Consider the following 17,520-nt stretch of genomic DNA (forward strand, 5'->3'; position numbering starts at 1 on the left):
GGTAGTACCATCGAAATTTTTTTCTTTCTATATATATTATTAAATAATTATTTAGAAATTCACTTCCCAACACAATTAGAAAATAATTTTTATTGATATTCATAATTAAAAAAGTTCTTTCAATTAATATAATTGCTATAAAAAATTAAAACTAATTTCTAACGAAGATAAATAATATATTTTTGAACCGATATATAAAAAATAATATCAATCTCGTTTAACTTTGAGAATTAATTATTTTAACAAATATCTGATATAAAATTTTTAAAACGACGATTAAATATTAAAAATTTGAATAAAAAATTATTGTAACGTCAAATTTAATAATTTAATAAAGACAAATAAATATTATTATTATATACTATTAAAAAATTTTAAATTGAATAGTGTACATACACTTACCCCCACAACTACATATTTAGAACCGCCCTATCATTATTATCAGTTGACCATCAAACTGGTGATACTCACTATCCTATTATTTTCGACCACCTTAAATTCTAAATTTTAATTTTTCCTAAACTTTTAATTAAAATATATAGGACAGACTAACAACATAACCACAAGTGCATAACCTCATACACTTATAATTGTGATTTTGATAAAAAGTTTGACCCCAAAAAAATAGAAAAAAGTGTTTCCATTTCTCTAATTGTAGTATATGTTATTGTTATAACATTACAAGTAGTTAACAATATAATGCTATATACATATATATAAACAGGAAGCGTATAAGCAAACTATTTATCAATAAACATATATGATGCACCATTTGGGCAATTAAATACAGTTTCATTATAATTTTCAACTCTATATTCACGCGTTGATAACGTGCAATATAATCTTTCATGTTATGTACGTATCAAAATTAATTACAAAAAACAATTATTAATATAAAATATATATTAAATAACTTTTTTGCTGTACAATAATCTAACTTATATTAGAATACATAGAAATTGGGAACAATGCATAGTTTATACTTTATAGTAATGTATTATCGGTTGTAACGTTTTTATGGTTTTGATTTTATTTGTATATGTGCTAGTTATTCACCGAACTTGCTTCATTTTGATTGTGTTGAGCTCTTTAATTTTACATTATTATTCATAACAAAAAGAAGCCATGGCTTATGCATTGGTGACTGGATGGTTGATTACAATATATGAAGCTTACTATTACTATTTATTAATCGAAAATATTTAGTAACAAAAAAAAATTAACAAAAAAAATCAGAATTTACTTTATTTAATATTTATTAATTAATTATTACAATAATTAATAAATATTAAATAAAATAAATTTTGGCTTTTTTTTCTATCTTTCTAACATTATCGTTTAAATTTATTAATATATAGTAACTATAAGACTTTAACTAATAAAAATGAAGGGGACTTGGTTTGCGTCCAAGTTCACTAATTATGGAAATTTGAAAGGGTTTGAATTTCTGTATGTTGTATAAAGGATGCAACAACTATAATATAATGAATTATCAATAATTAGGAATGAAGCCAAATAATAATTAAGGAAATTAAAGTAGCCAGCAAAGGGTTGCTTGCATTGCTATTTTTACTTTAATTTATTGATGCCATAAAATAATGTTTCAAAATGCATTTACTCCCAATAATGTTATTCTGCCACTTGGATTGGGTGTACTTGGGGATGGTGTTATATTAAATAGTAATAATCTTCATCATATCATGGAATCTGCTAATAACCATGAGATTAAGTTCAAGTTAAATTCATTTTGTTAAATCTTAAGATTAAATTTATTATTAGAATAAGTATAGAAACTTAATTTTTAATTAATCAATGTTAGTGAATTTTTTATTGTAAAATATTTTTTAAAAAATTTTAGGATATATATATGTATATAGAGAGTTATATTAGAATTTAAGTTTTGAACTTTAGGATTTAACATTTAGTATTTAAAATTTTAGATATATAATTCATAATAAAAAATAATCTAAAAAAATTAACTATATTCACTAAAAAACAATTTTTTAATTAAACTCTTATTATATATTATTATTATTCATTTATATTTTTTATCTTTCTAAAATATTTTACTGTTTATATATAAAAAGTATTCTTCATGCATTAGATATTACATCTTTTATTATTATTGTCAATAAATGAATAATTTTTCACTTTTTTGCCCCATTATTTTCTATCATTCCTGCAGCTGGTACACATAGGCTATTCTCCGATCCTCATTATATTAGTATGTTTAAATAGAGTTTTACTAGTGTTTAATTTGGTTTCATCTTCATCATCTCATTCCTAATCAACTTGCAACAATACAACATCTCATTAGGTAATATAATATAACTATATATATAATCTTTATGTACAAATCGTACAGCTGAATAATATATTATATATTATAAATTGGTTAATGTTGTCACTTTTTTTCGCGGCAGAAGTAACCGCCAGTAGTTGTGTAGTCGTGAATTACGAATAATGATTCATACAATATATAAACTACTTTAATTTATAAGAAAGGGGGAAAATGTTTTAATTTTTCATTAGCACATAGTTATAAAACTAAAGTCACCATACGGGTGCACTATATCTAGATATATAGCTTCCTCATCATATCAAATTCGTCATGTCTGCATGCCAAGTTTATCAATTTATAAATTATAATCATGTTTACAACAAAATTTATGTAATATTAGTTAGTATTTTTAATGATATAAAATTATATTTAATGTTATGAGATTACATATTTTTTTATAATTAAAATATTAGTTAAATTTTAATAAAAATGCTGATTCTGAGACTTTTTTATATATAAAAATCTTTTACCGTTATGCTAACCGACCACACTTCTAGTTAATCCTATTATTGTGTTATTGTTATTATTATATTATTTTTTTCCATTCTTCTGTATAGAATGTGGAGTAGAGATTTAGAACAACAATTAAATTACTTTCATAATTGTGACAACAAGAATACATATTTAAGTCGTGAAATTAGTTACTAATATAATTATTAAATTAGATTGTTTATATTATACTTTTTTAGGTGTGATCATTTTCTTGAATTCCGTATTAACGGAAAATACTTGTGAATTATACTGCTTTCTAAACATAAATTAAAATGGAGATTTATATTGGGGTATATGTTACACACAAAACTTTGATACCTATAAACTTAATTTATATTGCAGTATATATATATATTTAAAAGTAAGATTGCTATTATTACATATAGTTTCTTGTAAATGGTGTAGATTAAGTTATGATGGATAAACCGTATTTATTTATTGCTGGTATTTAAAATGGTAAGGGTGCGTGGATATACAATTCTCCTAGTTGCTAATGATTTTAACGAAGAAACAAACATTGAGCATGAAATATGACAATTTTAACAAAATTCCACTTCATTCTAAAGTCAAGAGAAATTTTTATATGTTTTATTAAGAGTAAATTAAGTTACTTACTTAATGTCATTTATTGTTTGATGACATATTAGCAATACAAATTGGAAAAATATCAGAAGATCATCAATTTTAGTGTAAAAAGAAAAATTATAAGGGTCATTATTTTTAGGGTTAAAAAAAGGATATTTATTTGGGTAGTGTTAAGTCAAATACAAGGTAAAAAATATTTGTCACTTAATATTATTATTATTATTGTATATAAAAAAGGAAGAGTTGGTTAGTGTTATTGAATTCGTTATTTTAGTGTAAAGATTTATTATTTTTGTTTTCAATTTAAATGTTAAAAATGCTATAAAAATACTATAACCATGATTATTATTATTTATTAATGATATAGAAATAGAACAAATGACTTGATTTAAATCAATAAGCCAAATTAAACAACACTACCAAGACAAAAGTATTATTGGTCAAGGAAGGTGCAAGGAAAAAAGATTTTCTATGATGCAAATTAAATGGAAGAAAAATTGATTGAAGTAGCCAACCCTAAGATAGCATCCACATTCATCCACCCACCCACAGCCACCTTATACTTAATTCCATGACATTATATATTGAAGGAAGACACTTTTAATGTTTACCATTCATAGTTGCATATCCTATATATGGACTTGTCGACCTAACTTTGACTTGATGGATCTGAAAATAAGTGCAGCTCCAACAAAAGTGTTATATATGTTGGAGAATCTTAAGGAATAATATCAAACATGGCCAATTACAATTCCAGTCCCTCCATATGTACTCATCATATCATCTTACTTTATATGTATACTTTATAATTTATTTATACTTTAACAAAGGCAATAAGCCATATGATTGTAAGGTTGCTTTTAAAAAAAAAAGACTGAAATTAAGTCTTTTTATTGTGTTTGGTGTAAAATGTACTGGATTAAATTATGTTTAAATATTATATTTGGTTTAAAATAAATATAAAGATTGAAGAATAAATTTAAAATTTAAAAAATTAAATAAAAATATTTTTAAAAATAAATGTTATTAAAATTTTAATTTTTAATTCTAAAAATTTTAGTTTTTTTTGTTTCTACTTTTTGAAGATACTAACAAAAATCAAAATTTTATATTTCTGATAAAACTGTTTTAAATATAATATTAAATTTCAGTTGCTTAATCCTAATTCTAACTTTTAAAAACAAACGCTGCCTAATATATCATGGCAAAAGGTGCACATGTATTATGAATTTTGCGTTTCTAAGTACTTTCCAGTTACATAAAGTTGAAGATATTGTGAACTCTAACATCATATGCAATTTTTTTTTTTGGATGGCCCAAATTTAATGTATTATCTTTAAATATATTATATTTACAATAAAGAATTACACTGATTTTACTATAGATTTTAAATATTTTGTTTGTGTCTACAAATAAATTTAGAATTATTCTTTGCCTCACCTTTTTGTCTCTCCTATGATGAAATCCTGATTCAACTTTTTACTTTAGTTAGTTCACGCCTTTTCTTTTCTATTTGCCTTTTATTTGCTTTTCTCATTTTAATATTTTTCATTTTTTTTTCTTTCACGTAAAAATTTAAAAGGTACACTACTTTTTCGTTTATTTGAATTTATCGTTTTAATTGCTTTTCTCATTTTAATATTTTTCATTTTTTTCTTTAACGTAAAAATTTAAAAGTTACACTTTTTCGTTTATTTGAATTTATCGTTTTCTTTCAATAAATGTTGTTTTCTGAAAGTTAAATTTTGGGAGCTAGCAAAGAGTATTCAGAAGACCAATTAATTATTTATCCAATTATCTTTCTAATTTATTGTTTTCATTTTTGTTTACACCCTAATTTACGTGACTGTAGGTACGATTCGATAATTCCAAAACGTTTGGACCACTAAATGATCCTATAATAAAATATATTTTTTAAATTTTTTAATAATTGTTAAATAATTTTTATTTAATTTTAATTATAAATTTTTTTTTTGTAAATTATTATTTTATCATTCATCTATCATGTTTATTAATAATAAAAAATTAAAACAATAACAAATTATATCTTCTATTAATCGTAATAAATATTTTGCAATCTTAATTGATCATAATTTTATCATTGATCTATTTACATATATATTTGATTAGAAAAATCGTGTTTGTTAGAAATTCAATCAATTGGATGCACAAACCAATTGATTGAAGTTTGGAAAACTTGAATTTCAATCGATTGATTTGTGCATCCAATCGATAAATTTCTAACAAATACGATTTTTCCAATCCAATACGTATGTAACGGATCAATGATAAAATTATGATCGACTAAGATTGCAAAATATTTATTACGATTAATAGAAGTTCTAATTTGTTACTGTTTTAATTTTTTTATTATTAATAAACATGATAAATAAATGATAAAAAATAATTTTTTTTAATCAGATTCTTATATTTTTTTAATTGAGTTCTTATATTATATCAAATTTTGTAATTAAGTTTCTGTCGTGACAAAAACATTAAAATTAAGAGAATATAATAAATATGCGTAACACTTAATTGAATATTTTGTATAGTTTAATAGAATATTCTGTTAATTCCAATGAATTATAACTTAAATGGCATAGTCTCCCCATACTCAATTAAGAAGTTGCGGATTCGAGTCTTCTATTTTTGATAAAAAAAATACTTAATTACAAAATCTAATATGGTATAAAATTCAATTAAAAAAATATATAAATCTAATTAAAAATTTAATAAAATTACAAAAAATAACAGAACAATTAAATTTTTATTTTATTAGACCTCGTAATATTCCCACACCAAAAAAAGGACCTCTTAATATTCATTGAAAAAAAAAAAAGCGAAACTAGTAATCTTTGCCAAACAAATAGTCATCACTTTCTTTTCCAGAAATTTAGGTAGAGATTCTTCGTATAAACCGTGGATTCTTTGTCATCGCTGAAAGCAGAGCGCATTTCAAATTCTCAACAACCCACTGTCACCGATCTTTAGAATCTCAGTCAGTGAATCTCAGCTGATATTTACATTATTTGTCAGAATTTTAAGTCATAGTAAATTGTTGAGGCTATTTTTTTATATGGAAAGAATATTGGTATATTTTTATAAAAATAAGATTATTCGGTATAATTATAAATGAGTGAATTTTATAGGTGAGAAATCAACACGTGAAGAGCCTGTTACACACGCACAGCCAACATGCAGAGACGTGTTAAAACACGTACAAGACATGTTGAATATTTTTACAATACTGTAATATATTTTAAATGTCAATATTTAAATAAAATACCATCTCCACTTTTATATTAAAAATAATTTTTGAATTGTCGAATATTTTTTTGTATTACAATATATAATTAAATATTTTTTTCATTGATAATCCATATGAAATAAATCCGAGTATTTACATTTATAATGCTATAAAATATTTGTTATGTTAATTTAATTTTAAAGAAAAATAATTTGCCTCAACTTAAATTTTTTTGAACTATTGAGTTGATGTGAAACTAATTTTAATCTTTAAGAATTAAATGGGCGTGTTAGAATATTAAAATGCAACTATGTTATATATACTAAAAATTAATTATTCATATAAAATATATATTAAAAATATAAAATAATACCATACATAATTATTGATCTAGTAATATTAAAATATTGTTCGGTCACGTAAGGAGTTTAGATTTTAGAATTGTTTTATGCAAATGGGTAGATGAAGTTACACGTGAAATAAAATACACGAAGGGATTAAAGTCCACGAAACAGTTTTTTAATCAGACACTGCAAAAATATAAGTTGAGATTATGTCCAGATTCATTGAATCAAGTGTGATAGCCTTGGTCAGAGTTTTGTTTAAGGGGAAGGAGAAAGGTTATGTTTATGAGTTTATCAATCTCAATTTGGATTGAGAGAGTGTTGTTAGAATTGAATTTATGTTATGTTTGTTTATGTACACTTAAATTGCAATTTTGCATCACTATTTGTGATTGTTAACGATGTTACAATGTTTTTGAGATTGAGATATGGTTTTATGTTTATTTTTCTATTTTTAAATTTTTTTACAAAATTCGTCAATTAAAATATTTTTTTATATTATCTTTTAGTTTGGCATATTAAGGATTAATTTGTTGTAAATTTAAAATTTATTTAAGAGTTTGTTATTAGTTGATTAGGGACTTTTTTTGTTGTTATAAAGACTAGCCAACTTTTTATTTTCTAGCATGTTTTCCTTGGGCTTTTTAAATTCTTTTGTTTCTGGGCTTTGTGATCATAACAATAAATTTTATTTTTGACTTTTTGAGCCCGGTTTGGTGATTTGCTTAGTCCATTTATCAGTCTTGCAAGGTTGAATCAGTCTAATATAACAAAAGGCGTATAGATTTTTCTTAATTAAAAATATAGGCTTAATTTAAATTAGTTGTTAATTAATATTGATTATTAAAAAAATCACTTAGAACTTGTTCGTTACCTTACAAACATATATTTGGGCCCTCATTTTTAGTTAAAGAAATTCAAAACATAAAAATTTAGATCTCACAGTTCACAAATGATGTTTATTTTAAAATCTTAATGCGTTGAATGACATGTGTATACGTGTATTGCTATATATCAAAATTTTCGAAAGCTAGAATTTTGATAGATTAAAAATGTAAAGGTATAATCATCCTTAAACTAAGGTACTATAGGCTCGTGCATAATTGAATTCATAAACTCAATTATAATTAAACGTTCATCTTTTTTACTTTATGGGTCTATTCAATTTATTAAATACGATTTTGTTATATCTATTCAATTTTGATCTATAAAGGAGTAACGTTGAAATTAAAAAATTTTAACAAATTAAAGTATGGAAAATGATAAAGAAGCTGGAGATGGAAATAAATTTGGATGTTACCGTCGTCATGTTTGCAGTTCTTGGGCCGTACGTGGAGAGTGAAGTAGCTTATTTTGCTTCAATCCCCAGCTTTCTCATTCAAATGAATCTTTCTCTCTTTATACCAAAAACTTGGGAGATAATAATTGAATTGAATAATGTATGTACATAAGGATATACTTATATATATATATATAGCAGAATATGTATGCATCAATAATGTTACATTAAATAAACCAACAACAACAACAATAATAATATTATTAACATCATTTTTGACGACTGTTTCCAAGTGAATGTATTCATCAGATTCATTTTGGTATGAATTAGATAGATTTAACTTAAAAGAGTCATTTGGATATATATTGTTGATATTTTCTATATGGTCACTTTCTCATCTTCTCTCCTATATTTAGAATTTTTTATTAATTTAATAATGAGTAGGAATCTAATGTGTATGTCTATTGCTACAACCGCCGGCTCAACTTAAATATATGGGTGGATCTCGTTTTAGAATGTTTAATTTTGTGAGTATAAGAACATTGAATTTCCAAATTTTATCTGCAAGTCAATAAGGATGACATATTATATGCTTGAAACTTTGAAAGTAATCAGTCAATTAAATAATATATATGACATGTGACATTCAATGTCATCAAATTGACTATGAAGATATGACAATCAGAAGCAATGCAGATTAATTAATTAAAAGAATAATTTTTGCTATGTGCTTGTCCAGAACTCTGCTCTTTTCACCTTTGAAATGCTCTCAAGGACTTCCAATGGAGAAATGTAGCCCATCACTGTCACCCTTTTGCTCTCTACATCTATACTGAATGATGTTACTCCTGACACAAAACATTAAAAACATGGAATCACAATTCTTTTCACCTTCACTGTAGAATAAATACTATAGTTACTGCTATTTTTAGAAGGGGTAAAACTGGTAGCTTCTTTTTCCTTTGGTAGTGTTTGGTGGAGAGACAGAGATGGAAAGACAAAGACCGAAAGACAAAAACTAAGAGACAGAAATTAAAATAAATCTCAGTATTTTATTTGGTATAAAGTGGGAGACAGAAATTGAAACAAAAATGGAACTCTAATTTAATTTGTATAAAGGATAAAATTGGAATTAGTTAATTGAAATGAGAATATTTTAGATATAAAATGTTATTAAAGTTTCAGTCTCCATCTCTAAAAATTTTAGTTCCCTGTGTCCCTAAATTTTGAAAGTACTGAAATACTGAAATTTTAGAGACAGAGACAAAAATTTTAGTACCAATATCTGAACTAACAAATATGATACTGAATCTCAGTCTCTCAATTTCTGTCTCAATATCTCAAAACAAACACTACCTCAATAATTATTACCTTCCATCTTAGAGAGATGCTTTTTCACTTTGCCAGCACATCCTTGACAATGGATAGCAACCCGCATCACTACCACCTGCATTTAACATTAAAATCTTCAAACTGATAATGTAAAAATGGGATCAACAAGTACTACAACTACAACTAATAAAACTATAACCCCCTTGCTTCAAAGGCATTCTTAATTAATGCCACTGATTTCTAATGAGTCTAACCTGAAAGACATGTGTTGCAGTTTTGTGAGGATGATGAGAATTGTGGTTATGAACAAGTTTGGAGTTGATGAGGCATGATGTGTCAGCAAGAGAAATGCTTCTGATATGCCTCCTTGTTGGTTCAACCACGGAACGGTAACTCATGCACACTGCTGTTGATACCTCAGAGTGGCACATGAATCCTCCACTCCTCCTCATTTTCATGCTCATCACACAACAACAAGATCAGAATAAACTCTTTCTTGTGGTGTGGAATATGTAATGCAAATGGGAGAAAGTGACTAGAGAGTAGAGACATGGTGTCATTATGACTTGGGCTATCAGTGTAGAACCTTTTTGGCATTTTATCATCTATTATATGCATAATGCCTATGATCTTAACGTATCAAATTTCATGTCCTTTTCATGTGTTTAATGCTAAGGGATGGTTGGAGTGAATAAGGTTCATCCATTATATACAACATGATAAGTAAGAAATGGCTGTGAAATTAAATGTTAGGATTATAGAAAGTTATGATGATAAGTGCATCAAAACTTGTAGTAGGAGTAGGAGATTGGTTAGTCTACTTTTTACTTTAGCAGAGGTGTGGCATTGGCATGTGAAATTATTTATGTTGCTTCAGTCTGATTTCACCACTATTCCATTGTTAGGACCACCACCAACTCTGGCCCTTCCTGTAACTTCCACCAAAATTGATAAATTCCACTGTTTCATTACAACTACAACCGCTAAAAATCAATACATTACCCCCCAAAAGTGAAACTCCCCTGCAGTTATCTTTAAATAAAGTTGTTATTTAAAAATCGTTAAATAATTTAATAAGTTTGACTATCTAACAGTTATCAATTACACCTAGATCTTCGTCATATTTTAAAAGAGATGTTTTTATAAAGACGCGAAAAACATCTTTTTGTAAAGACACTTACATGTCGTATTATTATTAGACGTATTAATGAACCGGTTATTTTTGAATTTCTTAAGTAGAATAAAACCGATTTTTTTTATAACAATAACAATATACCCAATTTTTTTAGGGATTTAATTATAATTTTAAATTTTTAGGAATTTAAATGTCTGCAAAACAAAAAGTCAAAGATATATTTGTCTTTTCATAAAAAATTTAAAGATATTCGATTTAGATGGTATAATTCGATCGGATCAAATCGGGTCTAATAATTATAATGCAGATAATTAGGTTTATTATTGTTGCTGTAATAAACCGATTTTGTTCCGGTATATTAAAAAATAAATTATTAACCAGTTTAATAAAAAAGTCTAATAATAACATGATACATATAAATATCTTTAAAAAAAAATTTAGTGTCTTTATTAAAGTGGTGTCCATATAAGAATAAAACGACAATTGTAATCACGATGACCTTTGTCTGCCAAAAGTATCCGGATGTTGGTTATGCAATTGGTTTGTTAGGGTACTTTTGGCACACATAAACTATTTTCTGTAGTTACAATTGTAGTTTTATTCTTCAATTGGTACATTTGTCAGTGTCTGTATCTTTCATGGTACAAATGGTAATTTATTTTTTGAACTAATATAATATAAAAAAAAACTATTTTTTCGTTCGTGTGGGCCATGAATTGGATTGGGCCCAATTTTGCCTTGGAAACAATCCAATTGATATCGGCCCAAAAGAAAAAAGAAGCAGGGAATAGATGGAACGCAATGTCGTTTATGGAGTTGGCCCATACACACCCACCCACACACTTTTTCAAGTTTCACCGAATCTATTTCGTCGTCTATGTAAAACTTGGAACATATCCCCCTGAATTTCATGGCTTTCCCCTTCTTCTGAGGTAACGCAAATTCGTTTTTTGTTTCTGTGTTGATCTGACTTTCTGTATTCAATATTCATATTGCCGGAATTGCTTTTTAATATTATCTGAATGTGCTTTTTCCAGAAATTGGTTCTGATTTATCTTATTTCCCTAAGAAGACACTTCCCTATTCTGTTCATGTTGTCCTCACTAAGGATATTTAACCCCATAATTATTTTTGAACATTCAAACCAACCAATTTACACTTGCAATTAAACCTTGGGTTTTCAATTCAACCATAGGCTTTTGAATTTGCTATTCTGATTAAGTTAACCACTGCATTTTCCTGTTGAGTGGTGAGAAGTAATTAGAATGATGATGTTCCTGAACAGATTTAATTTATCCTTGAAGGTTAATGAGCTGAATTTGAAGTGGTTTTTGATGGGGAATGTACTTAGTCCGAATAGTTCAAAGACTAGATGGAATCATACCTCTGAAAATTCACAAGGTGAAGCTCGAAAGAGACAGAGATTGTCAAGCTCTTGTGAGGATAACACAAGATTGATTCCGTCCCTTCCGGACGAGATATCACTTCAGATTCTAGCTAGAGTTCCACGAATTTGTTATTTAAATCTCAAGTCGGTTTCTCATGCTTGGAAGGAAGCCCTTGTGAGTTCTGAACTTTTTAGTTTGAGAAAAGAACTTGGAACGACGGAGGAGTGGCTCTACATATTAACAAGGGTCAAGGATGACAAACTTTTATGGCATGCCTTGGATCCTCTTTCCAGAAGATGGCAAAGGTTACCTTCAATGCCAAATGTTTCCTGTGAAGATGAAGAAAAGAAGGGTTTGGCAGCCCTTCCCCTTCGGATGTGGAGCATGGTGGGTTCGAGTATCAGAATTGCTGATGTCATAATGAGCTGGCTTGGGAGGAGAGATGCTCTTGATCGGATGCCATTCTGTGGTTGCTCGATTGGTGCTGTTGGTGGTTGTATATATGCTTTAGGAGGTTTCTCTAAAGCTTCTGCAATGAAATCTGTTTGGCGGTATGACCCTGTTAAAAACACTTGGATGGAGGCCAGTCCGATGTCAGTTGGTAGAGCCTATTGCAAAACAGGTGTATTAAATGATAAGCTTTATGTTGTTGGAGGGGTTACTAGGGGTCGTGGTGGATTAAATCCCCTTCAATCTGCAGAAGTATATGATCCGCATACATGTACATGGTCCCAATTACCAAGCATGCCTTTTGCTAAAGCTCAGGTGCTGCCAACTGCTTTTTTGGCTGACTTACTCAAGCCTATTGCCACAGGAATGACTTCATACAGGGGAAGATTATTTGTTCCTCAGAGTTTGTATTGTTGGCCCTTTTTTGTTGATGTCGGGGGAGAAATTTATGATCCAAATAATGATTCTTGGCTTGACATGCCGGTTGGTATGGGTGAAGGTTGGCCAGCGAGGCAAGCTGGAACAAAATTGAGTGTTATTGTCAATGATGATCTATATGCACTTGATCCTTCAAGTTCTCTTGACTCTGCAAAGATCAAGGTATATGATTATGAAGGCGATACTTGGAAAGTTGTTGCAGGAGATGTTCCTATTCATGATTTCACTGATTCAGAATCTCCTTATCTTTTAGCTAGTTTACTTGGAAAGCTTCACGTAATTACTAAAGATGCCAATCACAACATTATAGTGTTACAGGCTGATTTGCAAAATGACTTAGCATCACCCCGATCCTCGTTGTCACCAGATCATTCACTCACAGAAACGACTGAATCATCATCAGCAGCAGAATCAGACAGAGACATTTGGCAGGTTTTTGCTTCTAGGAGTGGTAGGTCTGCTGAACTAGTCAGCTGCCATTCCCTTAAAGTTTGATGAAATAGAGCTAGAGATCTTCTATTGTTGTTCTGATTTCATGTCTGTGTTAATCTTGATTGTGCTGATAAGCCACAAAGATTTCAAATTGTAAATGGTCCTCTCTCTTCTGTATGATTGATTCATAAAGATGTAATTCCTTATTACTCGTATGCACAGAACAAATCAAGATTATACAAAGTAAGATTATCAACATAATATACTGGATCTAAAGATTTTCTGGTCCTTTCCTTCCTTTATATTCAGTACATCCTCATATAGCAGCATTTGGTCTTGTTTCATTGAGAGATACATCCTCTATGAATGAATAACTAAGTTATTTTGTCATGCGCTATAATTGCCCATTGCTTCCTTAAAGTTTGCATTTCCTGCGAACACATTCTTTTATATATTTTATAACATATTTAGTTTAGGTTGTAATTTTTTGGCCATTTCTTTATGAGGAAGCAAAGTTGTTGGAAAAAGCAAAACCTATTCAACACTCTGCAAAACTTACCAATCATCTTATGCAGTGAGCAGTCTGTTAAACTTAATATTAAGAACTTAAAGAAAGAGGAGAATATAAACAAAAAAGAAAGGAAGAAGAATCACTTGTTCAAATAACATTAGCAAGTCCAATATTCTGATTTGTTACACATATGTCCTCACACTTCTAGTTTTGGCAGGAGCACTTCAAAGTTTCTAGACGTAGAAAGTGTAGTTCACACCTGAATCCTCTAACAAGTAGTAGTGAAGGCTAAGGTTTGCCATTTTTCTTTATTTTATGTATAGAATATAGATCATAAAACTGAGATTAAGTATAATCATTAGTTTTCCTCCTGATAAAGGAGATATTTGAGCCTCTCTGAGGCTTCAATGATGGAATCTCTCTGGCCAAAAGCACTAACTCTTATGTACTCCTCACCACCTGGACCAAAACCACTGCCTGGGACAGTAATAATGTGAGTCTTCTCAAGAATTTCAGCAAAGACATCCCAGGATTTTGAGCCTGGAAAATGAACCCAAACATAGGGAGCATTTTTCCCTCCATAAACTGTCAGGCCAAGCGAAGACAGAGCATTAACCAGTATGCTTGCATTCTCCATGTAGTAGTTGATAAGGGATTTTACAGCCTGAGGTTTTGTTCAAAAACAATATTCAGCAGAAATCACAATAGAACAGAAGTTTCAATGAATTCTCAATTAAGATACTGATTCTTAGGGAACTGTAACTTACCCTGAAACCTTCTGGGGACAGACATGCTAGCCCACCAGCTTGGGCTATGTTGGAAGCTCCATTGAAGCAGGTGCACATTATGCGGTTGAAATCATGGACAACAGGGAAGCCATTTGAATATAAGAGTTCTTCAGGGACCACGGTCCATCCAAGTCGGACACCTGTGAAGCCTGCGAATTTTGAGAAGGATGAAACTTCGATCGCTACCTGAAAGCACAACGAGGAAAGACAAAAGTTAAGCTTGCCATTCGGGAATTTCATGCCAAAGTAATGTTGCACATGATGCAAGGTTAAGAATTATGAATAGGTCTTAAAAATAGGCCATGAGGCTTACTTCTCTGGCTCCAGGAATTTCGAAGATTGACTTGGGACTATCATCAGTGATATAAGCTGAATATGCAGAATCAAAGATAATGATTGATCCATTCACTTTGGCAAAATCAACAAGTTGTTCCAATTGCTTCCTTGTTGCTGCATGGCCAGTGGGATTGTTTGGAGAACAGAAGAAAATAAGCTCTGGCCTTGAAGCTTTATGCAGATCAGGAAAGAAGTTTGTTTGAGGTCCACACTTCATGTATTCTATGTTTTTGTATTTTCCAACTTTATCTACAAAATCACCAGCCTGACCAATTATAACACTTGAATCTATGTAGGCCTGCCTCAGTCATAAACACTTCCATGAGTTAGAAGCATCTTCTGTTTGCCTTTATAATCATGAAAATAAGAAAAACCATCACAGAGGAGCAATTACAATACCGGAAACGATGGATCCTGTACAGCTATCTTCAGATTAGGACCCATAAGCAGCTGCAAGAATTGATCAAAATCAAAGTAAGTACATTTAATGTAGTAGGCAGGTAGAAATCTACTTCTAGATTGTGGATTAACATTGATGGAATACCTGAAGGCGAGTAATATCACACTGTGCACCATCTGAAACAAAAACTTCTGTGGGTTTTATTCCTAGATCCTTGTAGTATACATCAGCAATTGCCTTCCTCAATGCCTGCAATTTTTTTTTTCCAGATTATATATGCATGATATATATTATATTGATCTACTATATGGTAAGTGGAAAATTTTACTCCCTAACCAAAGATGCAAAAATTGTTGTTTTAGTGACAAAATTGTTATTAACGACTCAAAGTACCTGTTCTCCTTGCTCAGGACCATATCCTTTATAACCTTTTGATGTTGAAAGACCACGCACAAACTGCAAATAATGATGCATAGGTTACAAGAAAACCAACATGAAAAATTCCTATATAGGGGAAATATCAGTGTTGATTGTTAATTGTATAAGTATGATTCTTTAGGTGCTTAGCATTTCTTAAATAAAAAAGGGAATAGCTTATGATTTTTTTAGTAAGTATGATTCTATCCATTCATGCAACTAGTTGAAAGAGAAGTTGTCATATATACACAAAGTTGAGGTGGTACATTAATTCTCAAAGTGACTTATTTATTTTTCTCCTGCTAATTAAGTAGAAATAATTTTAAATGACTTACATCAACCATGCTTGATGTTACCATAGTTGGTAAGGGTTCTGTAGTATCACCAATTCCAAGGTCAATGATGTTTGCATGTGGATACTTTTGTAAGTGCATATGCTCGTGCCTTTCAATCTGATACATGATACATATAGAACTAGTGATTAAAAGTCATAGAGTAACAAAACACATAACCTATTAACTTGATCTTAGATTTAGTTGTTCACTGTAGCAATTTAAATTTTTAAGACATTGCTCAGACATTTGAATGAAAAGGGCACCTCAGGGAACAAATATCCATGTTGCAGTTTCTCCATATTTGAATTCCGGGGTACCTTTGTGCAGTGTCCTGCATATGACATTATTCATAATGATTAGTTTCATGCTAAGGGTAACAAAACAAACAAGTATGAGTCATTGCATACCAATTCTTGGACTTGGATTCTTCAACCTGAAAATTGTCATTGGATCAATAAGTCAAATATAGAAAAGAAACTAATATAAGTGGAATTTTGTCAGTGCAAGATACATTTTAACATTCTTTTCTTTCTTTACCTTGCAACTACCATCTTAGGCTGCAAAACATTTGTATTAAGGGTATAGCTGAAAATAGATGTCTTGTACATTTTAGCACTGATTTCTGTTCTGCAACCAGAAGTAGCTTTGGGATTCTAGTGCATATGATAGAAGACTAGTAATAGTTGAATTAGTAGTAGTAGGAATTGTGCAAGTTTATCTCCCAATAGCAAGCTTTATATATATATAAGGGGTCAATCCAATAAAAATAGAGGTGTCTAATAAGCTATGTGTATATTCTCATGCATACACACATGGGAAAGTCACATGTCAATTTCAACACTTCCATTTTCCAAACGTTCACCTAATTTCTCCCTTTTCCATTATGTTTATTTCATGATTTTATGACCATTCTGATAATTATGAATAAATGGCCATTTGTACCCATAAAAGATGAAAACGCTGACATATGTACCTACACTAAATCGAAACTAAATTTGTACATACGTAAGATGTCCTCTGTATGACAAAAGTTCCCTGTCTTTAGAGGGTTGGAGTGCCACGTAGGGTACTTTTGTCACACGGAGGGCATCTTGCGTGGATACAAATTTAGTTTCGATCTAGTGTAGGTACATATGTTAGCGTTTTCATCTTTTATAAGTATAAATGGTCATTTATTCGATAATTATATAGTAATTTGTAGAGATATATTTAGTGTTATATTTATTATTATAGCACCTAATGTCATATTTTAAAAAAGCATACAAATTAT

General features: G+C 29.3%; 3 protein-coding genes across 4 annotated transcripts; 1 reads left to right on the forward strand and 2 right to left on the reverse strand.

The window, feature by feature from the left end:
• Nucleotides 1-8,881: 8,881 nt before the first annotated feature.
• LOC107468512 (heavy metal-associated isoprenylated plant protein 45) lies at nt 8,882-10,133 on the reverse strand. The gene is made up of 3 exons (XM_016087820.3): nt 9,875-10,133; nt 9,660-9,735; nt 8,882-9,136 (listed from the first exon to the last, which is right to left on the reverse strand). Exons 1-3 carry the CDS (start codon nt 10,082-10,084, stop codon nt 9,012-9,014), a joined length of 411 nt encoding a protein of 136 aa, XP_015943306.1. The 5' UTR covers nt 10,085-10,133; the 3' UTR covers nt 8,882-9,011.
• Nucleotides 10,134-11,567: 1,434 nt separating this feature from the next.
• Nucleotides 11,568-13,764, forward strand: LOC107468700 (F-box/kelch-repeat protein At1g22040). 2 transcript variants are annotated; one of them, XM_016088038.3, is made up of 2 exons: nt 11,568-11,687; nt 12,060-13,763. In XM_016088038.3, the coding sequence occupies exon 2, from the start codon at nt 12,090-12,092 to the stop codon at nt 13,524-13,526; it is 1,437 nt and encodes a 478-aa protein (XP_015943524.1). In that variant the 5' UTR covers nt 11,568-11,687; nt 12,060-12,089; the 3' UTR covers nt 13,527-13,763. The 2 variants fall into 2 exon arrangements, with proteins under 2 accessions (XP_015943524.1, XP_015943526.1); XM_016088040.3 differs by having other exon boundaries at nt 11,593-11,687; nt 12,041-13,764.
• Nucleotides 13,765-13,912: 148 nt separating this feature from the next.
• Nucleotides 13,913-16,963, reverse strand: LOC107468511 (aminotransferase ALD1, chloroplastic-like). Its single transcript, XM_016087819.3, has 10 exons — nt 16,788-16,963; nt 16,658-16,683; nt 16,514-16,581; nt 16,251-16,367; nt 15,892-15,954; nt 15,643-15,747; nt 15,498-15,548; nt 15,076-15,396; nt 14,742-14,948; nt 13,913-14,638 (listed from the first exon to the last, which is right to left on the reverse strand). The coding sequence occupies exons 1-10, from the start codon at nt 16,856-16,858 to the stop codon at nt 14,333-14,335; spliced, it is 1,335 nt and encodes a 444-aa protein (XP_015943305.1). The 5' UTR covers nt 16,859-16,963; the 3' UTR covers nt 13,913-14,332.
• Between the last annotated feature and the right edge of the window lie 557 nt (nt 16,964-17,520).

The sequence above is a fragment of the Arachis duranensis genome, chromosome 10 (genome assembly GCF_000817695.3).
Source record: "Arachis duranensis cultivar V14167 chromosome 10, aradu.V14167.gnm2.J7QH, whole genome shotgun sequence".
Taxonomy (NCBI): Eukaryota; Viridiplantae; Streptophyta; class Magnoliopsida; order Fabales; family Fabaceae; genus Arachis; species Arachis duranensis.

Bases quoted from the DNA above. Each gene is read 5' to 3' on its own strand.
- LOC107468512 (XM_016087820.3), bottom strand. From the start codon at position 10,084: ATGAGCATGAAAATGAGGAGGAGTGGAGGATTCATGTGCCACTCTGAG. The intron at 9,736-9,874 runs GTTAGACTCATT...TGTTAAATGCAG, and splicing joins CTGCAACACATGTCTTTCAG to GTGGTAGTGATGCGGGTTGC. The intron at 9,137-9,659 runs GTAATAATTATT...GTTTTGTGTCAG, and splicing joins GCATCTCTCTAAGATGGAAG to GAGTAACATCATTCAGTATA.
- LOC107468700 (XM_016088038.3), top strand. From the start codon at position 12,090: ATGGGGAATGTACTTAGTCCGAATAGTTCAAAGACTAGATGGAATCAT.
- LOC107468511 (XM_016087819.3), bottom strand. From the start codon at position 16,858: ATGTACAAGACATCTATTTTCAGCTATACCCTTAATACAAATGTTTTG. The intron at 15,748-15,891 runs GTACTTTGAGTC...AAAAAATTGCAG, and splicing joins GTCCTGAGCAAGGAGAACAG to GCATTGAGGAAGGCAATTGC. The intron at 14,639-14,741 runs GTAAGTTACAGT...ACAAAACCTCAG, and splicing joins TGTCCCCAGAAGGTTTCAGG to GCTGTAAAATCCCTTATCAA.